General features: G+C 44.1%; 1 protein-coding gene across 1 annotated transcript in view; it reads left to right on the forward strand.

The window, feature by feature from the left end:
* Positions 1–25,173, forward strand: part of tg (thyroglobulin) — a 39,003-nt gene that overhangs the window by 3,815 nt on the left and 10,015 nt on the right. The window contains exons 4-33 of the mRNA XM_040117651.1: positions 826–975; positions 2,176–2,335; positions 3,369–3,475; positions 3,563–3,706; positions 3,948–4,133; positions 4,448–4,959; positions 5,290–5,359; positions 6,389–6,427; positions 7,427–7,657; positions 8,249–8,353; positions 9,879–9,956; positions 10,770–10,873; positions 11,724–11,835; positions 11,962–12,239; positions 13,428–13,698; positions 14,413–14,540; positions 15,232–15,382; positions 16,066–16,224; positions 16,316–16,459; positions 17,642–17,806; positions 17,910–18,014; positions 18,766–18,875; positions 19,685–19,799; positions 19,939–20,139; positions 20,744–20,914; positions 21,002–21,088; positions 22,268–22,333; positions 22,980–23,117; positions 23,247–23,423; positions 24,322–24,436. Coding sequence (XP_039973585.1) covers positions 826–975; positions 2,176–2,335; positions 3,369–3,475; positions 3,563–3,706; positions 3,948–4,133; positions 4,448–4,959; positions 5,290–5,359; positions 6,389–6,427; positions 7,427–7,657; positions 8,249–8,353; positions 9,879–9,956; positions 10,770–10,873; positions 11,724–11,835; positions 11,962–12,239; positions 13,428–13,698; positions 14,413–14,540; positions 15,232–15,382; positions 16,066–16,224; positions 16,316–16,459; positions 17,642–17,806; positions 17,910–18,014; positions 18,766–18,875; positions 19,685–19,799; positions 19,939–20,139; positions 20,744–20,914; positions 21,002–21,088; positions 22,268–22,333; positions 22,980–23,117; positions 23,247–23,423; positions 24,322–24,436 — 4,579 coding nt within the window. The remainder of the gene's footprint in view (positions 1–825; positions 976–2,175; positions 2,336–3,368; positions 3,476–3,562; positions 3,707–3,947; positions 4,134–4,447; positions 4,960–5,289; positions 5,360–6,388; positions 6,428–7,426; positions 7,658–8,248; positions 8,354–9,878; positions 9,957–10,769; positions 10,874–11,723; positions 11,836–11,961; positions 12,240–13,427; positions 13,699–14,412; positions 14,541–15,231; positions 15,383–16,065; positions 16,225–16,315; positions 16,460–17,641; positions 17,807–17,909; positions 18,015–18,765; positions 18,876–19,684; positions 19,800–19,938; positions 20,140–20,743; positions 20,915–21,001; positions 21,089–22,267; positions 22,334–22,979; positions 23,118–23,246; positions 23,424–24,321; positions 24,437–25,173) is intronic.

Consider the following 25,173-nt stretch of genomic DNA (forward strand, 5'->3'; position numbering starts at 1 on the left):
GATGGTTCTGGTTTCTCAAATTAGCTTTTTTTTTTGGTTTTAAATTCAAGGAAATAAAATATTTTTAGGTTTCGAAATGTTGGTCGGACAAAACGAGAGCTTTTGTGACGTCACTTGGAGCTGTAGGAAACTGTGACAGGCATTTGTCACTGTTTTCTCATGTTTCATAGACCGAGAGATTTTCGATGAATCGAGAAAATTGTCGGCAGGACAATAATCGTTAGTTGAGCCCTGATTGATGAATTATTAAGCAGAAAAGAGGGTGAAGGTTTGGTTTCAGAAGTGGGGCTGCCAGGAGGCACAATCAAGTAGAAATTAAATATATATATATATATATGTATATTCCACTTCATGTTTTTCAGGTAAAAAATATCATTTAATTTGTATTGGTTCCGTTTAAATCAGTCTAGCAAATAAGACACTATGATGAAATTTTGATGAATTTCTTTAGTAATTGAAAACCACGAACAATCGAAACGCTATTTAACCCTTTGCTGTGCTGTTAATGTGCTGAACCTACTTAAACTAATGTTAACTTTCCTTGACAGAGACCTGATACTTTATCAGAGATAATTATGTTGTGTTTGCATCCTCACTAGAAGAAGGTCGGCGTTTTACTGTCCTATTCTTTTATTTATGTTCTATTCAAGTGTCTTTGTAGAATATGAACCACGAGTTAAAATACAGATTGAATGATATATTTTATTTTTTCGTCCCCATCCAGGGGGGATTTTACGCCTTAGAGAACAATCAACTTACTTACAACACAAAGCTGCAATCCAATGCTTAACTCTGTCTGAAGTACCTGTCTCTGTCTCTCTGCAGGCCCGTCTCCCTGCCGGCTGCAGTCGGTCCTGCAGTGTTCTCCTTCAGGCCTCTTTGAGTCCGTTCAGTGTGGCAGGGGGCAGTGTTGGTGTGTGGATCAGGACGGCATGGAGCTGTACGGGACCCGACAGACTGGGAGACCTCAGCGCTGTACGTGCAAGTACAACCGATACTCGTGCTAATACCGCCGACAGTACTGGTAGGACTACTGCTGACACTGCCTCTGTTGAAGCGATTGCTACTAGAACTGCAACTGATAACACTGGTACTATGAGTACTCATACACTACCACTACTACTACGAGTACCATACCGCCCAGACTGCCTCTGGTGCTGTTGCTATACTTCCGATACCTCCACCATGAAAAAGCAAGTTAAGTAACTCAGCTCAATGCATGAGCTGTGTCCCGATCCACACTTTATGTTAATAGTGTACACTATGTACCGTATAACGAATTTTTGCAGTAATTAGTCAAGGAGATCATCTTACCGGATGCAGTGTGTGTGCAGATGAAGGACAAGCACGCTGTGACTTTACAGTATTAACTAGACGGGTACTCAGTAGAGCTTATACCTCTGCCAAGGTGTAAAACGCCCCAAAACCCTGGCCCAGGCCCCATCCCTCCACCAAGTTCAGTGCAAAGTGGCTCAGTACTTTCTGCATAACCCTGCTGACAAATAAGCAAACGGGGAAAAGCAGGGCCTCCTCGGCGGAAGTAAATAAACTTCACAGCGGCACGGCAAAAAGTTATTCCGGAGACTTAATACTCATTCTTTGTGGAGCTTTTTCACCAACATCTGCTATTTAAGGTTTCTGCAGCTGAGCAGCTCCTCCAATTCCCTGTGTGTCCCATTGCGGGACAGCGGTGCCCCCAAGAGGACATGAGCAAACACAATTTCTAAATCTATTTCTAATGTGCATTTTGCAGAGACAAAAAACTATGTGGTGTTCACCAGATACTGTAAAAATGATCCTGCCGCTGTGTGAACCCACCACTGGTAACACTGGATGTACGGTGCAACCGTGACCTGGTCCTGGACGAGCAGAAAACGGATGATAGTTCTGATGGTTTCCTCTGGTCGCGCCTCATGTTCATCAGCGTTCGGTCACTCAGTCAGCTCAGACCACACCAAACACTTCCTACAGAGCAAGACAAAGGAGCAGCCTTTCCATCAGCTGCGAGTTTGGAAACCTCCACCTTTACAAACAGAATCTTTTATTGGGGTTTCGTTCAATACAAACCAGTAAATGTTGTCTCCACCCTCTTCCGGACCACTTTCGGGTTTCAATGTGTTGCTGTTGCTACCTGAGATCACCAGAGTGACCGACTTGTCGACCTTTGGCCTGCAGGTCCCGGCAGCTGTGAGGTGAGGGAGAGGCGGCTCCTCCACGGCTTTGGGTCTCCCTCTCCTCCTCAGTGCGCAGCAGACGGCAGCTTCCTCCCCGTCCAGTGTAAATTCATCAACACGACAGACAGAACAGAGCTGGACCTGCTGCAGGCCTTCAGCAGGTACACTTACCTATTCGTCCGTTATTCGTCCGTCCGTCCGTGTGTGTGTGTGTGTAAAAATGTTTGATTGAGAGATGTATTTGTGTGTTTGCATGTAGAACAACGGTCAAAGGTTTTAGGACCTCCTCATTGTTCCAGTTTTTATTGAAATGTCAGCAGCTCAAGTCCAGTGTATAATCTTAAAAGGCACAAAGGTAAGTAAGTGGTAAACTGCCTGAGGTAAAAAAAAAAATTTAGGTCACCAAAAACTGAAAAATCCTGTTAAATTCATAGAAAACAGGCATTTTTCAGGGATTAGAAGCTGGTTCACTTCCAGCTTTGTCCTGCAGCAGTGGAAGGAAATGAAGCCTTGAAAGTTGATGCAAACAATTCCTACTGGTTCCCCAACTTTAGTTGGTCACGTCCAAACCCTGCAGCAAACTGTGTTACTACAGCCTCTGACGGATTATCAGGTCAACACTGTGCTGCAGGAAGCAGTCACTGGTTTACTGGTTTACTGGTGTCAGACTGGAGAGAGAAAGACAAGTAACAGAGGAGAACGAGACCGGTTGGTCGGGGCTTCGTCCTACAGCGAGATAATGACCCAGAACGTTAGAAGAACAGAACCAGACGGAGGCTTCACATGATGGAAGACCAGCGCAGTCTCCAGACCGGAACCCCATGGAGCTGGTTTGGGATGAACTGGACAGAAGGCGGAAGCAAAGCAACCTGCAGGTGCAACACGCTGATGGGAACTTCTGCAACAGAGTTGGGACCAACTTTCTGGACAATGTTTGATTTCCACTGTGGAAAGAAACGTCAGGAGTTCAGCAGCTGGACGAGTCAGAAATTTAGCTTCAGTTTGGGATTTAAGATTCAATGATTCCCTCATAAAGAAAAATCTTTATTATTTATTTGTTCTGTACTTTAATTTCAGAAACAGTGAGATAATACACTATGTAAATATCAGTAACAACTGGAAAAATGGACTAAAACCTTTGACCGGTAGTGTGTCTTTGTTTCACCGTGTTTATCTGCGTTTGTGTTGTTTCAGGTTTCCAGAAGCCTTTGACACGTTCAGCAGTTTCAGAAAGTTTTTCCCGATGGTTTCCTCCTACTGTTTCTGTTCAGACAGCAGAGGCCGGGAGCTGGAGAACACAGGTACACACACAGTCACATGCTAGTGTACCACACCGATGATGATGATGATGATGATGATGATGATAAAGGTGTGTACTTCCTGTCCAGGTGTGGAGCTACTCCTGTCTGAGGTGTCCGACTCTGCGTTCTCTGGTCTTCGGTCCGGTCGCTCCTTCTCTCAGACAAACATCTACAGAGTCTTGCAGAGGAGGATGCTGGGAGTTCGCCTCGCCCTCACCGGACGCTTCAGATGTAAACTCATCTAGATTCATTTCAGCTGGATCCCACTGCTCTAGAATGGATTGAGATTTTTAAGACGGGGTTTAATTTATTTAAGACGGTCAAATTGGGCAGACTGGTTTAAACTGCCTGACAGTGTTAACTGTCCATTTATGAAATTTAAGGTGTAACTCCTGGACCCGTTAACACTGGTTCAGACTGGTTTGAACTGGTTTAAACAGAGGTTTCGCCACTTTTCTCCCGTCCGTCTCAGGTCCCTCTCCCTGTGAGGAGGAGCGACGGGCAGCAATGGAGGCGTTCAGTGTTTTCGTCCCGTCTTGTGAGACCGGAGGATCCTTCACCTCCAAACAGTGTCAGCAGGGGGGGCAGTGCTGGTGCGTTGACCCCACAGGAAGAGAGCTTCCAGGGACACGACAGCACGGACACTCCCTGGTCTGCAGTGAGTATCCTGGAACAGCCTGCAGACAGAGAGACTCCCGCCTTTTGTCATCACAATCTCACATCATCTCATCTCTTCTTTTTAAATCTCTTCCCTTCTCATCTTGTCTTGTTTATGCTCATCACGCATCTTCTCTTTTTATCTCGTCTTGTCGTCTGTTCATTTTTTTATCGTCTCTTATATCTTGTATTCTCATCTCATACTGTAATATTTCATATCTTATTTTTTCTTTTCTCTTCTCCAGTTCATCTCTTTTCTCATTTTGTCCTACCTGTTATGTCCCCCGACCCCTCCTCCTCCTCCTCCTCCTCCAGGTTCAGGTCATGTTGACTGTAATTCTCAGCGTCGTCTGGCTTTGTCCCGGCTCTTCTCTGGTCCTGTCGATTCTCTTCTCCTTGAGGCCTCCTCTGGTAGATCTCCGTCCTCCTGTCTCCCCCTCCTCCGGCCTCTTAGGGAACTCCTGCCAGTGGAGGGGGATCCGACCTCCTACCTGTCTCACCTGGTCGAAGTCCTCCAGGGTCTCTTCCCCTCGGTGGGCGGAGCTGTGCAGGCTTTGGCCCGCTCCTCCCCCCGTCGCCTCCAGGAGAACCTGTTCGGAGGGAAGTTCCTGAAGAACGCTGCAGCCTTCAACCTCAGTGGGGCAGTGGGAGCTCGAGGAGCTCTCGGTCTGGAGCGGCTCTCCTCTCAGAGTGTCACCGTCAGCCTCCAGAAGAACCAGGACCTGGTCCGATCTGTCAGCAGAGCCCTGGAGGACCCTGCCTTTCTCTCCGCCTTACAGCACACACTTACGGGGCTCGGCGGCTCGCGCTCCACCTCACTGGAACAGGTCAGATACAGCTTGCCCTCTAAAGTCTGACAAACCCTCTGAGATCATCGCAGTTGTTCTCGGGCTTCTGTTGAATTTTGTGAATTGACCCGTTCACTGCTGATGAAGACGTATATAATTCAGACAGGATCAGGGCGTCTGCAGGCCTCAGAAAGTCTTGAAAAGCACTGAATTCGGTTCCTTCAAAAAAAAAAACGGAATGTATTAAATAGTGTTAAATGTAATGAACAAAAGTGTGGAATCCGGTCCCTTGGCTGTTTCTGTCTGTGACTGTGGCTGTCAAACTAACAGTAAAATTGTTGTGACAGTGGATTGTGCTTTTTTAAAGAGTTTCAGTCAGAACCATCAGACCTTTGGCAAACACCGTCACCGCTGCTGCTACAGGAGCTGGACGCGCAATGTACAGGTCAAGATTTGAGCAAAACCTCGCATGAACTTGGTGAACACTCAGGTTTTCCTCTCTCGTTTCCGTAAGTTAGCATGGTTACACAGTTCAACCAGCCTCAGCTCAGAATAAAGCAGCAAACGGTTGGACACGTTCACGAGAGCGGCAGGCGGCCTCTCTCTCTCCTTGTCACTGCCGTTGCGTTTACATTGACAACAATGTGTGGCGGTGGCTGCAACCACTCACTGTCTAAAAATATCTTGCCCGTGACTCTGCTGTTAATTTAAGATTGTCTAAGCCAGATCAAGGTACTTGTCACACTTCATATACTTAAAAAGCAGTAAATATAGACTCATACTCAAATTAGTTAAATAAAGGACCGATGACAATGATGCTCAAAACTGTGAAAATAAAAAAGACTCGGGTTGTTGTGGAGTTAGAGACTTATAGCACGATGGAGCATGTTTTACTGGATGCAGGTTCCATGTTTTGTTTGTCTCGCGCACGAGGACGAGGAAACAAATGCACACGCAAGTTGGTGACGCAATGCACGGGCCAACCAACGGTGACGCGCTACTCCACTGATCTCTAGCTGGTGCTAACCCACCGAGAAATGCAGCGACGCACCATCAGAGACGGAAGAAGACGGCAGGCTAGTGAACATGGATGTGAACAAGGCTGGATTTAAAATACTTCACAAATCAGCTCTGCCAATGTTTGACCAGGAAAGAAATACACACACAATGAGTTTTTGCGAGTAACACTGAATGTAAAGTCAACCACTAGAAGCTGCGATGGCCGTTGCAGCCCCAGTATGAAAGAAATATGCTGAGCAGAACAGGGAGGGTGGCGCTAGAGGAAAGATCATGTGGTCATTAAAACCTACAGGGTGCATCCTCTGGAGAGACATTTAATGTTTATTTTATCTCAGCCTGTGTTGGATTCCAGTCACGCAGGGTCTTTCTTATCTTAGTTTACTACACTTTTAGTTCGTGGCGCAGTTACGGTCTAGCGTTAACAGTCTGTCTGTCTGGTGTATTTCAGGTCCAGAGAGAACTACGCAGACGCTTCAGTCCTACGCAGGTCAGTTAAAAAAAACGCCCCCGCGAAACACACAGGTATTTTTCAACTACATCCTTTGACCAAGTCACGTCCATGTCACAGAATATGCCGAAAAGGATAATGGCAGAAAGCTGCATACCGCACCTGAGGACTTTTCAGACACCGCAGTCCATCACACAGGTGTTTCCTAAAACTGATGTGGATTACAGCCTTTGACATTAAAGTTGTGCATTTAAAAGAGAGTTGTTAAACGAATCATTACCGAGGTAAACGTGCCGATTAATCGTGATATCGCCCAGCCCTATCTCACGCTGATCCGGGCCGACACAGGCGTATTTTAATGGACTGTTATCGGCTAAAATGAATCCGATCCTTCCTTTACTGAACTCTGCGTTTTGTCATGTCGACCTGCTGGTGTCGCAGAGCTCTTCTCCTTGACGGCATACGGACTCTACACTGCAGCCCTTCCACTACTGAGTGAAAAATTAGAGTTTGTGAATGTACAAATTTCTTTGGTCCCGCCAGTGGCTGACTCTGCTCCGAGTCCCGGGTTGGAAAAAATACACAAACTCCAATGGTAACTCATCTCTCATTATCAAAGATGAGTGCAAGAAACGTTCATGTGATGGCAGGTGTGTCTGTACTCTGTGACACTGTTGTACAGTCAGTGTTAATGTAGTTCCCCACAAATCCACCAGAGAGACGTCTTCTCTTTAGCTGATTGCATCACGTAGGTTTCAGAAGTCGCACTGTCCCGTTAAACTCCAAATATCATCCATCACCTCGGCCATTTGAGATGAAAACATGCATGTCTTGTTTTCATGGAGGTGATTCCTCTGTATAAATTGGTCACAATCCCTTTGTTACTTTCGCTCTGTATAAGAATCTATAAATATCGCAGTCATTTTTGATAAACCGCTGATAAAATATTCAGCTATAAGATCTAATAAATGTCACATCAATTACAGCAGCATGCTAACCCGTTAGCCACACTAACCAGAGTTTGATGCTAACTTGCAGGTCGGTGCTCTCAGGTGTTGTCTGAGGTCACGGCGTTCAGAGAAGAGGTGAGGAGCATCATCGCTCTCTCTAACTCCTCACACCTCCCTCTGGGATATGGATTCCTGTTGGCTGAGGGTCTGCGTCTGACCCCTGAGGAGCTTCAGATCAGCCGATCGGAGGAGGAGGTGAAGATTTCTGATAGGCTCCTGGGCCGATCCAGAGCGGCTCTGCGATTGGCTGCTTACTCCAGTGAGTACGAGTTTGATGCCAATGTTTTGATACCAATTGTTTATGGAAAGGTCCTGGAATTTAATCAAAAATACCCTGATTTCCACATGTTGACTTCAAATCGTCTTACTTCTAATTCTTCTGATCATTTTTAAGTCATTCGACGTTTTTTAGATTGATTTCCCTCTTTCCTTCCAGGCAGACATCGGTTGCAGTTCATTTCTATAAACACCAACTTCCCTCGCAGTCAGTTTTAAGTCAAAACAGGAAGTTACTTATTGTAGTCCGGCTGCCGACCCACAGCTCAGGGAAGACATTAGGATACTTAAGCTACTTCTTCTCACTCAGTCCCAACTGAGTCCGATCTGAACACCTGGATATGAAACGCCTGTCGCTATCCTTCAGTTTGACTCCCACTTCCCGAGGAAGTCGTTAACCTATTACTGTAGCAGGTGGTGCAACAATCGGAGGCACAACCTGTGAACCTGTGGGATCATATCTCCCTCACCGGTCTGGTTTAACTGAAACCTAGATGAAGGCTCTGCCCTGTCTCTGGTTGGGTCCCTGATGTTGTTGTTGTTGACGATGATGATGATGTTCTGGTTGTTTCAGCTGTCCAGATGTTCCTGCGTCCTCAGCGTCGTTCCTACCAGACGTTCACGCCGCAATGTGACGCAGACGGATACTGGCTGCACACACAGTGTTACCACAGCACAGGTCACGCACACACACACACACAAGTTTGTACTTCTACCCTTGTGAGGACCCTTTTCGATATAAGGAATTCCCTGGCCCCTAACCTCAACCATAACAACTGAATGCCTAACCCCAGTGGTGGAAAGTAACTAAGTACATCTACTCAAGTTGCGGTACTTGTACGTGACTTTATACTTCTTTTCCACTACATTTCACAGGGAAAAATATTCAACGTTTTACTCCGCTACATATTTTTAAAAGCTATAGTTACTAGTTACTTTGCAGATTAAGTCTAAAACTCTGATGGATTAATGATAAATCAGTTATTGACTTAATTATTGGTCTAAAAGAACACACTCATTTTTAGTGTGTTCTTGTGCACATTAGTTATATTTTTATATTACCGTTGGGTTATTTAACCAAACTAAACCCAGTGTTAGACACAACTAGCTCAGGTTTTACCTTAAAACTGTCACAGAACTTTGCTCATATCACATTCAAAACTGCAAACGATTCACACATTATTAACAGTCAATAACAAATCATGACACGTAAGTTTAAACAGAGCTAGACTAAGTTATAGAAGTTCGTTACCTTACTATAGTTTGGGTAAAGAACCCAGCAGTGAAACGGGAAAACACAGCAAACATAGCACAACAACCCGTTGTCTCGGGTGGTTTCCTACGCATGGGTACTGGGCAAAGTTAGCCGTTGGTGCCGTACTGAACCAAATGGGACCAAAGGTGATTTTTTTGGGATCAAATTTAAATATGCTAAGTCTAAAAATGCTGGAATCAGCCTAATAATATACTCATCATGGGTAAGTTTTTAGTTGTAGAATATAAACCTCCCCTCGTTTCCAAAAGCCCAGAATTCCCTGAAAAAGTAGACGACGTGACCGTGGTGTCCTTAGTGGTAGCTACAGCTCTGATGATACTTCACTCACGAGGGCAGTTCTTCTGAATTATGAATACTTTTAAAGCTTCTAGTACATTTTACCAATAATTCTTACATACTTTTAATAAAGTGACATTTCCAGTGCGGTCCCGTTACTCGTAATGGAGTATTTTTTAAAGTGTGTTATTACTACTTTTACTTCAGTAAAGAATCTGAATTCTTCTTTCACCACTGCCTAACCCCAACCTAAGAGGGCATCAGCCCTGCATTAAAACAACACGAGTGGCTGTGTTGGTGGGGGTGTGGTGGTTCAGGCGTGAGTGAGGCGTGAAATCCGTCCACCCGCTTGCATGTATTTGACTGCAAAGCTTTCGGTGTTGCCCGCTGTGTCCCCGGACGGACGTCACCTGATTCAGACCTCAACCCTAAAACCAGGTCTTGATTCTCAAACAGCCCTTTGAAGGTCTGTCCCAAAGTGAGGACCGACCAGAGTGTCCTCACTTAGTAAAAATGTCCTCAGTCCAAGGTCTAGAACTGGTCCTCACAGAGAAAGATGTACAAGAACACACACTCACACGTGTGCACAGTATAATGCAAAGAAAAAAAAGTCTCATACCAAATGTTTACATGTGATCGTTTGTGTGTTCAGGTCAGTGTTGGTGTGTTGATGAAGATGGAGAGTACGTCCCTGACTCTCTGACCAGCCGCTCACTAAGCCTGCCGAAATGTAAGATAACACACGACACACACACACACACACACATTTAAAAAGTTTGATTTAAATTCACCCGTTACAACTATAGCATAAATAAGTATAAATCTGGTGATTTATTTTGTGATATTTTCTTTCTGGGCATATGTACAGGCTTAACATTGCCTGTCATTACTGTAACAGCTTTGGATAAAATGTATCTACACCTTTAACTTGCTGTTTTCTTAGGAACTAACTAAAAAGTAACACGACCAAATGAGTGTCAAAAAGTCAGATCCTGGTCTAAACTAAATTAAACTTTGACTAACTGTGTAGTTACTGCTTTGTTGGGCACTGTAGTTTATTCTGACTCGGTCCCACACACACACACCGTCCTGCTGCCACACCACAGCACCAAATGTGGATTAATCCGCCGCTGAAAATAGACCCCAACAAAGTCACCGCTTCCTCCTGTTTGTTAGATGCAAAACTACAGTGAGCAGCTGCTGGAGGAAAACTACTGAGACGTTTTTAAAAAAGAAACTATGCATCTGTGAGGTGATTTTAAAGTTTTACATCTTCAGTAGGAACCAATGGGCTCGGAGCTGAGAGCCACAGGCAGAGGAGGGAAGGTGTTGAGAGACGGACTCACACACTGTTGGTTTGAGTCTGAACATGGGGTTCGATGATAAGAAAAACATGAAATAGTGTCAGACTAAGACTTAAAATTTCTCTTTTTCATCCTCAAAATGACCTTTCGGGAGTGTTGGAGATGTTACAGAGAAGCTCAGGAGGGATAGTAAACCATCCCGATATGGAAATGTTTGTTCGTGTGTGTGTTGCCTGCAGGTCTGACTCACTGTCAGAGAGCTCAGGCGCACACCCTGCTCTCTGGTTGGATGAAAGGCGCTGACCTCACCACCACCTCACCTTACCACCCAAAGTGTGAGGAGGTAGGAACGAACACACACACACACACACACACTTAGGGTGCATCCAGTTCCCTTACTTGATCGCTCCTCGGTCCTTACTTGACCCGAAAATAGTTCCAGTCCTCCGCCTTGAAGGCCGTCCCAAAGTTAGGTCTGATTAATAGAAGAACCATGAACAGCTTTCTTCATTCATTAGAAATATTATCCTCAGCATAATCTGTTATCTGGCAGAGCGAAGAATGGAATTTCAATTAAATACCAGCAAATACTGGGAGCAAACATCAAAATCTGGAGATGAAAAGAGGAGGCTTCTCTAACAGGACAATGATCCTAAACACACCTCAAAATCCACCATGGACTACCTCAAGAGGCCTAACCTGATGGTTTTACCATGACCCTCACAGTCCCCCGACCTAAACATCATGGAAAATCTGTGGATAGACCTCAAAAGAGCAGTGCAGGCAAGACGGACCCGGAATCTCACAGAACTAGAAGCCTTTAGCAGGAAGAATGGGCGAAAGTCCTCCAAACCAGAACTTTAGCACAGACTTAGGAGCCATAGTGTGTGTGATTACACAAACTCTTTGGGTGTGTGTGACAAATAAACCTTTGAATCCTTAAAAACCTTTACGTAACTCATATGACTATATTTGTAGTTTTTATCTTGAATTTTTATCCTTAATATTTCTTATTTTTCACACTAGTCTTTTAGCACAACCTCAGTAGCACAGCACACTGAACATTCACATACACACTGTGTGTGACAAATAAGACTTTTAAATATAAATCTGTTTTATTTTACTGTGGTTGAAATAAAGTCATTGTCTAAACACTGTGTGTGTGTGTGTGTGTGTGTGTGTGTGTGTGTCAGGACGGTCGTTACTCTGTGCTGCAGACAGGAGGCACTGCAGGCTGGTGTGTGAACCCTCGGACAGGAGAGACGATACAGACAGCAACGCTGAGCCCCGCAGGACAGCTGACATGTACACACACACACACACACACACACACACACACACACACACACACACACACACAAAGGCTGTCAGTGATGCATCCACTGTCACACTTCACTCTGTAAACCGGTGAATGCTGTTTGGTGTGTTCAGGTCCCACTTGGTGTGAGCTGCAGGGTCTCCAGTGTCGTCCTGACGGCTCATTCATCCCACTGCAGTGTGATGTCTCCTCCTGTTGGTGTGTCTCTGCGGACGGACAGGAAGTGGGCGGGACCAGGACACCTCGACAGACGGGGCAGACCCCATCATGTGATCGTAGGTCCTTTTTGTCTCCGGGGGTTGTTTTGTTTTGTGACAGGCGGCCGTGTCGGTGCCGTAAATGTATGTGCTTACTAAATAATTGTAGACCTTATTGTTCCTGCGGGTTTTCTGTCATACTTTGACCGGTTTGATGGTGGAAAAGGTATTAAATTGCGTTCTATACGGTATCGAAAAGGTCTCGAAGTCTCGGCCGCACAGTGGCACAGTGTTTAGCGCTGTGGCCTCAAAGCAAGAAGGTTCTGGGTTCAAACCTGCCAGCCGTGGTCCTCTGTGTGTGGAGTTTGCACATTCCCCTGCAGTCCAAAGAGCTCCTGTAGTCCCGAGAGGCTAATTGGCGACTCTACCATCCCCACGACCCTCAGGGATAAGCGGTATAGCTAATTAGTTTGATGAATATTGTAGAAATCCCGATTAAATAATGGGATCCTTCAGTTTATGTCATGTTTTGCAAACTGACATAAATTTAAACCAGAACCACCAAGTATATTTTTGTACACAAAAGCCACATATAAATCATATGTATATTATTATTATTATCAATAATAATAATAATAATAATAATGATGATAAACCTGCAGTATTTTTTTTTTTTTTACTATCTAGGGGCAGTGCAGCAATCTGAATTACATTTTAAGTATTCTATGTAACATTAAATATTCATGACCAAATTGAAGTTATGACAAAGAAAACCATCCCTAGGTATTAGAGCTATGTTTTGTACTACTTCCTTTTGTAACCTGAGAAAAGTGCTCTACAAATAAAGATTATTATTATTTTTATCGTCATAAATAAAATAGATGAAAATCGATTTAGTAGAATCGTAGATTTAGTCAAAGTAACGTTTAGTCGGATCAAACCGTGTCACCGACCTCTCTGACTTCACAGGGATCAACACCTAGAATGGCAATTATTTGCAAAAGCATCATAACCAGTGAACCTCAGAGGCAACTCCTCATTGAAATCTTTACTGACTCACGTTGCTTTTAAGGACGAGAGCTATTGATACGTTGACTGATGCTGAGATGCTTCAGCCGAGTTCCATTGAAACTGCTGACATCAGAATCAAATAACCCCCACGAATGTCATCAGATTACAGTAACAAAGCAGGATCGTACAGCAGCGCAAAGCTGACATGTTCAGATAAGGAACATGGACCTTAAACTTGTACTTCAGTACAGTGCTGGAGGGAATCAACCAAAGTCATCCAACTCAGCCATCATGAAACTTATTCTGAAATCTCTGTGTGACAGCGGTAGAGCTGAGCGTGTGGACAAACTGTCCTGACCTGATCACAGCAGACTCTACTGGGCGTTAGAGGAACTGCGGCTGCGACTGAGGCTGCTGATTGGTCCACATGTTTGTCGTCCTCCCGTCCAGGTCCTCTCTGTCCCGAACCCGTCGTTACCCACGGTGCCCTGGTCTGCCGTCCGGCGGCCGATGGTCGTCAGAGCTGCGATCTCGTCTGTCTCCGTGGTTACCACAACTCGCTTCCTGTCAGCAGCTTCCTGTGTGAGACCGAGAGTCGGCGATGGGACAGAGACAACAAACCGCTGAGTGGAGCCTGCCAGAGTAAGACCTCTGACCTTTTAAAGGACCGTGCCGCTGTTTTATTTAAGGTTTTGTCCCACTGACTCTACGGGACACGTACTTACGTGATCATTTTTGAATTCATCCCGTCCTATTTGAGCTTTCCCTCCTGCCAGGCAGCCGGCGGTTTCAGTTCATTTCCAGTGAAGTCAGTCTGCAGAGACTTGAAACTTGCTGTTAAGAGAAAATCCATCCCAGCCAGTGTTCAGTCAACTTAAGGATTTTTGTCAAATCACCAAAATGCCGTTGAGAGCAGAGGCTGGAATGGAAAGTTTATTTGGTCTGTGGTTTTTGGGCTAAAACCTAAAAAAACAATGTTCTGGTCTTTAAGACTGTCACTTTAAAGTGCCATTTATCAGTGTTGGCCTCTAGAGGGCAGAGGAGCTCAGAAACATCAGAGTCGATATCAGAAATGTAATTGATTTAAAATCATACTGATTCAGCTTTCACACTGCCCTGCACCTTGCACGTTGCACATTTTCACATACTTGTAGTTTTTTATATTGACTTTTTATCCTTTATATTTCTTTTTTTTCTTTTTCTTTTGTGTGTGTGACAAGTAAATCTTTGAATCCTTAAATAGCCATTAATGACTCTATAATAATATAATGACTAATAATGTTATTTTGCTCTGGTTAAAATTTAGTTATATTCTATCTCAGCACTGTGTGTGTGTGTGTGTGTGTGTGTGTTCAGTCTCTCGGCCTCCGCAGACGGTGTCCTACTCTCAGCTCTGGTTGTTGTCGTCGTCCTGCTCTCAGATCAGCGGTTTACAGTCTCTGTTGTTCAACTCGATGACCAGCAGGGGGCTCTGCTCCGCTCAGGTAAACCCTTGACTAGAGCACACCTGACGGAACCACCTGATAGTGAGGACTGCTGTACCACCCTATTAATACAGTATGGAAGAGAAGAAAACGGATGAAAAGTTATTCATGATAAAAATAACTTTTCCTCGCAAGTCAAAATTCAGAGATTAACTATCATGTATTGTATTTCTGTTTTTTTTTGCTGGGCTTCCATAATATAGAATGAAAAATACTACATGGTATATATGTGTTAATGTGCTTGTTATTATTATTTTTGTTTTAATTGTCTTTCATAAGTGATTGATTTATGCTTTTAAACTGCTGTAGAATGTTTGACTTTACACTAACAACACGATTTAAATACACACGATCAAACATTTACAAACTAGAAAGCAGTCAGAACTCTGTAAGTTCACCGAGGCTGCACCGTCCTGTGAATTTGACTTTTAACCTGTAATGGGGTCTGGATATGCGTCCAAATACCCAGCAGAGCGGCAGTTGTGGGATATTTCTGCCAGATGTTTTTCTTTCAAGTAGCTCATGAGAAATTTGTCAAAAATTTTACGTTTAGCCCTGAATCGGACAAAATGGTCCCCAGCGGCACAAACCTAGCTGGTTCCGGATTAAAAGGTTTACTGGTTAAAGTTAAAGTGGACGTGGGTCCGTGTCATTAACACGATGTGTGTTTTTATTGGTGGGTGCCGTGTAGCTTCCCACGTCGGGCCGCTCGGTGTTGGTGTGCGACGACGCGCCGGTGCGTCTGCAGTGTGACGGCGACGAGGCGCTGAGGTTAACGGTCAAATGGACCGCCGCCCTGTCTGACCTCCCGACCTCTGACCTCCCCGACCTCCACGACATCGGTGAGTTCAGACAAACAACTCATTCACCTGTCGCACTGATAAATGAGGGAGAAAACGTCCCACCAGACTCCATTTAAAAAACAAACAAAATAACCCTGTAATTTGAATCTGTCTGATTATCACCAAAAGCACAAACCTGCTGGAACAGAACTTAGGACTTCTTGAATCTTTAAGTTTTTCAGGTTAATTCAGCACAAGTAGGATACAGCTGACAGGGCAGCAACGTTGGGTCAGGACCTGCTTTATGGTTTGGCACATTTGTGTTACGCAAAATAATGTGTACACTCGGCGTCCAGTCAATCAGGGTCCGCGCAGCTAAAGCGAAGTCGGCCTAATACAACAGTCCTGCAGTGAATCCTCCCTTTATGGAGCTTTCAGCTTTTGTTCAAATTGCTTAGACTGTCTGGTAAAACTAAATGTGGATGTAGGTCATGTTGAACCGTAAACTGAATAAAACAACCCAACTCGGGATGAGGTGACACCAGTTGGACTTGGCTCCGTTTTAAGGAGTCCTGGGCTGAAATCGAGGGAGACTTCGTCTTATCACGCACAAATAAATCTACACAGATTTCCCTGAATTTTTGAAAATCAAGTTTGGATTTTGAAATAAACATTTATTTGTCGTCACTGTCCGTAGAAGCTTCTGGTTCTGGATCCTCAGGTTGTTGCGTTTTTTAAATCAGGCCTGTTCCTGAACGAGTCCAGACTTCTGGAAGGAGTTCGGGGACTTCTGGGCAGCGTCCGATCCACGCTCACATTAGAGCCCAAACTGGTTTCCATGACGACGCCGAGCTTCGGCTGTTCCCGTGGTTACCACCTGGCCAGTGACGGCGAAGGCTGCGGTGAGTCGGGTCGTGTCTCCGTCTCTGCGGGCGTGTGTCCTATAACTGAACCCGCCAGTGATTTTGTCTCTCGCCGTCTCTGTGATTGCAGTCATTTGTCCTGCTGGGAGTTTCTCCACGGAGGGGGTGTGTCGTCTGTGTCCTCAGGGAACCTATCAGGAGGAAGAGGGGCGGGACTTGTGCAACAGGTGTCCCAGAGGTTCCTCACCTGCTGGAGCATCGTCTGTCAATCAATGTGAGTCCGTCTAGTTTCTCAGAGCTTCAGTCCATCAAACTTAAAACACGTCACATGCGGAATTTGATCCTTTTCTTGGTCGTATATATTCACAGTAAAGTGAATAACTTTGGGTTTGCGGCTGTTGGTTGGATGAAATGTCACCTTGGACTCTGGGAAGTTAAAACAGGCATTTTTCACAATTTACTGTCATTTTATACGCAAAACAATTAAATGGTTAATCGATGATGAAAAGGTGTTGGTTGTCTTGCCTTCATCAGATGATGTCAGATAATAATAATAGTAATAAAATAAGAAAATGTCAGAACATAGTGAAAAACTATATGTGACAGCGCAAGGTGATGTATTCAGATTGTTTTGGTTTTTTTTTAAATCTAAAATCTAAAGACATTCAGTTTAAAGTGAGATTGGAAGGTGAAACTTCAAAGCTCAAGGAGTCCGAGGAAGGACGGCGTTTTTTCTAACCTGAGCTCTTTGAGGGTTGCATGGGGAATCAGACTCGAAACCATTTTTGTAGAGTTCAGTGGTTCCACCACCTCCTTCTGAGACAGAGGAGATTTAAATATAATATGTTTTGAAAATATGGTAAAAAAGAAATTATTGAAAGCATAAACTGTAAAAAACATTTTGAAAAGTTGGTAATGTTGAATGTTTTGTGTTTATGGTCAAATTGACTATTACTTTAATCGGTATTTTGAGAACTGGACAAATCCCCATTAACACGTACGATTTCTTTGTCAATTTTATTTCATTCATCTCTACCCCTGGATAGTATGTCTGTGTGCATTGGGCTGGAGTTCATGTTAGTAAAGCTAGAAAATTCCATGAAGACGTTTCTCTGATCAATTATTCGGTTCTCGTCTAGAAGGATGACGTTAATGTTGGGTTGTATATTTAGCATCTATGAAGATTTGATTGCGATAAATCTGAGGTCATCGTCTTTGGTCCAACTAATTCTACGGCCTGTCACGGAAAGTTTGGTTCCCCGACGACAAATGGAAAATTCTTGGAGCCATTTTAGATGCAGATCTCTGATGTGACGTCCAAGAGAAGAACATAACCAGTCGTGTTTCTTACGGCTCAAGAGAATCTCCAGAGTCCGTCGTGACCTATTTAATTCTCAAAAGCACAGAAAATACAAAAATACAAGAAAGAAACCATGTACCTGTCGCTGTGTGTCAGGTGTGACGGAGTGTCAGAGGCGGGGTCTGCGGTGCTCAGACCGAGGCGACTTCCTGTCAGCGCAGCCCGACTTCCTGTCCGGAAGGTGGAGGTGTTTCAGCAGCGAGGGGGCGGAGCTTGAGTGGACCAGCAGCGACAAAGCTCTGACTGACGAGGAGTGCTCAGGTGAGGACGCAGCGGCCAATCAGAGAGCAGCTGCGTTTTTACTTTGGATTTAATGGTGTGTTTAGGTGTTTCGCACTTTATAATGCGGGCGCGTGTGTTGTAGTTCTCAGCAGGTTTCAGGCTGTTCCTGAATCAGATCTGATTGTCGGAGCTGAAGATACTGAAGTCCTGCAGACGATGACCTCTGACCTCAAAACCTGTGTCCAAGGTGACACGCACACACATTAACACACATTAACACACACACACACGGATTTGCTCAGGTACAGTTTGAAGCACCCGTATGTGTCACTTTACACTGTTTACTCTCCGCCACATTTATCTGACAACTTCAGCCACCGGTCTCTTTGCGGCTAAAGATTTTACGTTGAAATCGTCCGATGATCTTGTCGTACGATGAGAGATGATGAGCTGGTTGGCATTTGGTCCACCTGGGCGACGTTAACCCTTCTCTGTGCTGCAGAGCGGGAGTTGGAGGTTAGCGTCTGCAGATTTGCTTACATGTGAAGCAAGTCCCACAATTATTAGCAACTAATAAGTTATAAACACGTGAAATTAGAAGTTTTAAAACAAAAACATTTTTGTCTGATTTTTTTTTTTGAATTTGTATTCAGCGTCCTACATTTTCATGCAGATAAATAAAGGAAGTAATTTATGTTTGTATATTTGCTAGTGTAAAAGTGTCTTCTCCAGTTGATTCCATCAGCCCCGGTTCTGTGATGTTATTAAGCATTAAATAGTTAAATACAGGTTTATAAAATCCGCTGGAAATAGGCCCAAAGCAGCTGCAGTATTCTACAGTATAACTAAAGCCGGCTGTTCTGTATAATGAGTACTTTTACTTCTCATGTATTTTTCAGATAATACCTTTTTTACTGCAGTAAGGTTTTTGAAAGCAGAACTATTTTTCATTATGGTATTATTACTTTATTATACTTGTTACTGGTTGTTTTTCTCAGCATGTGCAGCGGAGCTGTCCTGCCACCATGTGGCGCTGTTCAACAGACAGACTCAGTGTGAACTGTACAGCACACACACACTGAACACATTCTGCAACACCTCCCAGCAGGTACACACACACACACACACACACACACACACACACGAAGTAGGATGACAATAAAAGCCTTCCAGTAAATCCACAGTTTGTTTACATTGATGAAAACTTGAGCATCTGAGTTGTTGAATAAATAATTAATTACTGTTCATGATGCGATGTTTATGTTATAATAATTCTATTATATATAAGTGCTTATTATATTGGAATCTATTTTATCTGTTTTATTTCCCAATGCAGCTCATTTCAGATCTTACTCCCTGACATTTCCACTGCTTTCATCTCAAAATCTGACGCATCAGCTCCTTAAACTTCAGCTGTGACTTGTAACGTTTCACACGTAAAGATTTCACATCTTAAGACATTTTGTTGATTTTAATTCAAAAGCTCTAAAAACTCAACATGTTGTTTAAAACACGTAAAATGTTTCAAATGTTTCAGCTGCAAACACCTAAAGCTTCTTCAGAAAATGTCCCTTTTCTACTTCTAATGTACGTCACTGACAGAAACCAGTTAGATGAACGTTTCATTTCGGGAGCTACCATGCACTGTGTTGTATTACTGGTAACAAAAGGCCTTGTAGAAATTATATATAATTTATTATAGTGTCTCTGTCTGTGTCTACATATATATATATATATATACACACACACACACACACACACACAATTATATGTGAGACTTAAATGGTCTGTCTAATTACATATTAAATATATAATAATTGTAAGTATTGATAATTCACTAACACTAGTGTTGTTGTTTCATTAATGTAGATTTTAATTTTGTGTGTGTGTGTGTGTGTGTGTGTGTGTGTGAGACAGACTCTTCAGACCAGTGAGTTTCTGGGTAATCCTCAGGCCGAGCTGTTTGATTGGCTGAGCTGCTCTCTGAGAGTGAGGGGCGGAGCTTCAGATCTGCTGGTCATCAGGAAGAAAGGTACTGTTACCGCGGCAACCAGGTGACTGACATTAGCCAAATGAATAACACTCAGATATTACTGTAACTGTAATGCGTTCATCAGTGTTCAGCCAGACAGGTGTGTTTAGGTGTGTGTGCACCTGTGCGTGTGTTTCAGGGGCGGAGTTTTCCTCGCGGCAGCAGCAGCAGAGTTTTGTGAGGATGAGGATGAGGAAGGCGGTCTCAGGTGTGTTCAGGACCCAGGTGTTCTCGTCCAGACGGACCTCTCTGTCTGACGCTCATCGTTTCTGTCAGGACGGCTGCAGCCGCGACACCTGCTGCGACGGATTCATCCTCAACCAGAACCGCCTGAACGGAGGTACATTACCATGGAGACAGGCGCATGTGACACCTGGAGGAATGGATGAATGAGTAAATCATTGAGTGAGTATGAATGAATAAATATATAAATGTGTGAATGAATGAATTATTGAGTGAAGGAAAACATGAACTGATTTGATTGAATGACATGAATATATCACATGAATAAATGAATTGAGTAAATGAAATTCTAACTGAGTGAAAGAATGAAGTGATTAAAAGTGAGTGAGTGAAGCAGCGATGTACTGTGTGACTACATGAAGGAATGAAATGAATGGTCTGAATCCATGAAACATAGTGGGAATGAATGAGTGAAATAATCAATGGGTGAAGGAATGATTTCGTAAGAATACAAGAGGAATTGGATGAATGAATGAATGTGTGATACCACAAATAGATTGAATGAATGAGTGATGTAATGAAGTCATTAAATGAATAACTCCATAAGAGAGTAAGTGATTACTTGAGGGAACTGAATGAATAAATGAATTGAGTAAATTAATGGACGTGAAAATGGATGAACAAGCAAACGAAGTAAATGAAAGAATGAACACGCGAAGGGACGAGTGAGAGTTGCGATAACTCAACGCGCCTCCTCCCAGGTTCTCTGCTCTGTGGTTGGCTGAGAGCTCCGTCGGTCTTGATGTGTGGTGACCAGGACTGGGACGTGACTGGACGGGGGACAGCCAGTCGTATCTGTGGGGCGGGGCTAACCTACAACAAGCAGCAGAATAGCTTCTTGTTGGACTTCGGAGGACAAGAGTTCCACCTCAGTAAGGAAATAAACCCACAACAACAGACGGTAACATCAGTGAGGGAACAGTTTCCACTCACTCCTTGTTGTCTGTTTTTCTGTCCAGCTGATTCTGCTCTGCCGGCCGACAGCAAGAACCGCAAGGACTACCAGGCCTCCGTCGTCAGCTTCCAGGCCGTCTACCTGAACACTGGTACCTGACCTCTGACCTCCGATGTTAATCCTAACTCTCACTCAACGTTGGCAATGTCTCCATAATTACCGGATGCGCGGTCATTCAATGTGGTTTGATCATTCCTGATCCCCAGAGAATGAATCCCAGAGACTTTGTGGATCCTCCAGCAGGTCACGGGTCCCACTTCAGGCTCCTTCTAAAACTAATGACTAGCCTCAGAGTTAAGATTCATGCTGACACAGCCTGCCAGCATGCTAACAGTTAGCACATTTCACAAAGTGCAGCTGAGCCCACGGGCCGGGTTCATACCACGTGTTGTCCGACCACGTCAGAGATCAAACGTGTTTATAGTGGTCGCGAAGGTCGCGTACCGGCCCCGCAAGTCCAGCTGAGACCTCCACATTGGTAACAGTGGGAACCCGACTCGTCCGGCAAAGCCGTTTAAACACAGCGTGTTGTAAAATGGCTCCTCTACAGATGACTGACCCTTCTGATTTATGTAACCTGACCATTAGGACAAACGTCCAACATCACGCGGCCTTTACATTTTCAGGCGTGTACAGATCGCCGCAGTCCTCGCGGGGGCATGAGTGAGCGCCGCGTCGTGTCTCAGGTCCAGACTTCACCATGATTCTCAGCTTGCTTTCCGAGACGTTTTTAGTATATAACGTTTTTACAGTAGAAAAGTGAGGAATTAAAGTATAATGAAACAAGACAACGTGAAAAATACAACAAAATATGGTTTGTGCTGTTGATGATCACTATTCTCCTACAGAACCCACAGGACACAGCGGAAAAATAAAAACAATTGTGGGTAATGTAGGAAAAACAGGTTGAGGTCCGTCCTTGAAGTTTAACATTGTAAAGTCGTAGTTTGATTTAACTCCGATGTCACGTCACACGTCCGATCACTATGAAATGGTCAGGTGCGGTACGACGATATTTTTATAGACTAACTGCTAAAACAGTATAAAGTAAACGGTACAATATGATGATTAATGTACATAGCGTGTAGAATTAGTCCGGGTTACGGATTTGGGACACAGCGAGAGCTTCATTGACATCTACTGTGCCCTTTGACCTCTGGCCTTCCGCGTATTCCGAACACGTGAGGGCGGAGCATCTTCTGCAGGTGTGCGTTTCTACCTATTTGATGATGTTTGTCCCTCGGTGTCTCTCTCTGTTTGGCGGATGCAGACTCAGCAGCTGGGGGTTCCGGTTCTTCTTCCTGTGCAGCAGCTGAACTCAGTCCTCCTCTGGACGGTTGGTATCATCTCTGACCTTGTCTCAGTGTTGTTGAAAGTTTTCCCCTACAGATGTAGCACATAATACATGCCGCAGTGTACACAGTGAAGAGTAGCACTCACAGTAAATGTGTTTCCATCCAACTGTGTATGTATTTTCTAACTTGCACATGTAAAAACGGTTTAATGTGACTAAACGTCGCTCGTCGCCTCCAGCGAAGAGAGGAAACCATCAGATCAGTGAGGAGCCGTGAGGGGACCGGAACCTTCCTCACATCAACACATGGAACCAGCAGAAACGTCAGATTTCCATCATGGTTTCCCGTCGTCTGAGCTCCCACTGCAGCTCTTTTAACGACCTCGTCTCGCCGCGTCCTCTTCTTCTGCGGTGGTTTAATGGCAGCGCCCGGAGAATCGCCTCCACCAGCTGTTGATCAGCTCACGTTCACACAGCAGCAGTGGATGGAAACATGATTTTGTAGACAGTTTATTTCTATGTATGTTGTCTTCACTATTCTTTCAGTCAGTTGATGAATACGTTTCTTGATTTCATAGAGCAGTGGGAGTGGAGTGGGGGGGCGGGGGCATAGCTGATGAATTAAATACAACGGTACTGAATAATATTGATCGTGTAGTGACACGTGTGTGTATGTGTGTGTTTCCAGCGTCAGTTCAGCAGAAGTTTGAGTCTCTGTCAGACGACGACATCCTGGTGGATCCTCAGAAGGAGCTCCCCGCTCTGTCCTTCTGGCTCAACAAGAAGAACTACAACTCCCAGCAGGCACTGCTCTGGTGTCTCACCCGTAGGTCTCGGCCTCAGTGTGTTTTCTCATGGCAGGTTTTTGAAAAGCTGGAAGTTGCTGGTGGAGTTAAACTTGGATCAGGTGATATAAACACACAGGTACTCAGATTATTGTGCGTTTGTGTTTCAGGCTGTGATGTGGAGCTGCAGTGCTCCGTTGCTGACCTCAGGGACGCCGACTCGGCAGGTTTCTTCGGCTGCTCCTTGTATCCAGACAGCAGAGTTTGTGGAGCCTACGACAAACCACTGACACGACCCTGCCGCCTCCTGCTGGGCAGATCGCCCAACAACACCTACAGCAAGAGGGGTATGTTACGCTGCTGCTGCTACTATTGTTGAGTTCAGTTTAGCTGAGACCAGCAGCCGACAGAGCAAGTCAAAAAACTGAGAAAGCTCAGACGAGCGAGTACTTAGTGTTGAAGTGTTGGTGTTGAATCTGAGCTGACCAGCCCCCAGAGAGGGTGAAAAATAGCTTTTGAATGTCAGGCGCACAGGTTTTCTATCTGAGTTTGAGAATAAATTCATTCTGGAAATTGACAACTTCACAAAGGGAAATTCAGATCACATAAATTCAGAAAGATGGTTTTCAAAGTCAAATATTTCAATGCAATAAATTCAGTGGTGTTTGAATTTTAACACTACGTATTAAGTACAGACAACATTTTAAAATATGGTATTCACTCGCTGATATAATTCAAATTATGGCATCGCTACGTTTACGGGACACAAAATATCCAGGGTTTTGCTTATTCCTAAAAAAAACAACATTCCCTCCGAGCTTTTTACATGGCTAATGAAAGTGAATATTCCACTAATATTCCTGTTTACATGCAGCCTTTCGTTTTCCGATGAAACAGAAAACATGAAAACATGGAAAATTGAGTTTCTTTGCATCAAAACACTCAGGCGAGAGGCCGTGTTTCGCACACTGCTGGAAAAGCCCCAACTGAGACGCATATTCCCCATACGCTGATTACATGTCCAAAGGATGCTCTTTAAACCGGAATCATGTCGGAACATCCCAAGTCTCAGAATATCCAAACGGAATATACTGTTTATATGACCCGCATCAAATTCCCGATACTGTCATATTCGGAATAATAGGGGAATGTTAGTGTGTGTGCAAACGCACTGAATGCTCCCATTTGTTAGTCTTCTAACAGGAGCTTTGCCACAGGTTAAACTCTTCCTCTGTGTGTGTTCAGTGGATCTGTCTGGACCAGTGAAGAGTTTCTACCAGAGAGTTTCCTTCCAGAAGATGGTTTCTTACTCTGTACGCAGCCGAGTCAGTCTGAGAGAAAACACACCGCTGTCTGAGGGGTAACACACACACACACACACACACACACACACACACTAGTTCTGCTGGTCCACTGAGCTAACTTTTTACACCAAACTCTAAAGACTAATACAGTTTCATGCAATCAAATGACCTTTTTTTTTTTTTTTGAGGAAACTAAGTTCAGTGCTTTTTAAGACTTTTCGAGTCCTGCAGAAACCCTGACATACAGGTTTAATCTTCATTTACAGACATCACTTTTCAGTCAAAACCCTGTGTGGGCTGAGAAAATTCTCTTCCCTCTATAAAACCCCTGTGTAAACCAGCTGGATTATTTAATTATTTGCCTTGTTACCTTGACACCAAAACAGCAAACTGTAAACTTCTTGAAAAGCACACTTCATACGCGCAACACAAATCAATGTCGCTGACATGAAAAGGAAAAAAAAAAAGCAGAAGAGAAACACAGGAAAGTGCTCACAGGAGCTATTCCTTTACAACGGACGCAGTGCACTGGGACCACTGTTGGAGAGGAATCTTAGAATCTGAGAATGGAAAAGAGACAACAGGTAGTAAGTAAAAAGTCATTTGGAGAGTAGTCATTATTTAGCAGAAAAATAAAACTGTTGATTTTTTGGGAAGACTTTATTTTAGAAGTCCACTAATAAATTCATGACAGTTTCCTGGAAAGATCCACGTAGTTTGGCTGTAATTACAGGAAAAATGGAGACTTCAGTTCGTTGGGTTAGTTGTGATGAGTTTCCATGAAAGAAATCGC

Source organism: Xiphias gladius, chromosome 22, assembly GCF_016859285.1.
Source record: "Xiphias gladius isolate SHS-SW01 ecotype Sanya breed wild chromosome 22, ASM1685928v1, whole genome shotgun sequence".
Classification (NCBI taxonomy): domain Eukaryota; kingdom Metazoa; phylum Chordata; class Actinopteri; order Istiophoriformes; family Xiphiidae; genus Xiphias; species Xiphias gladius.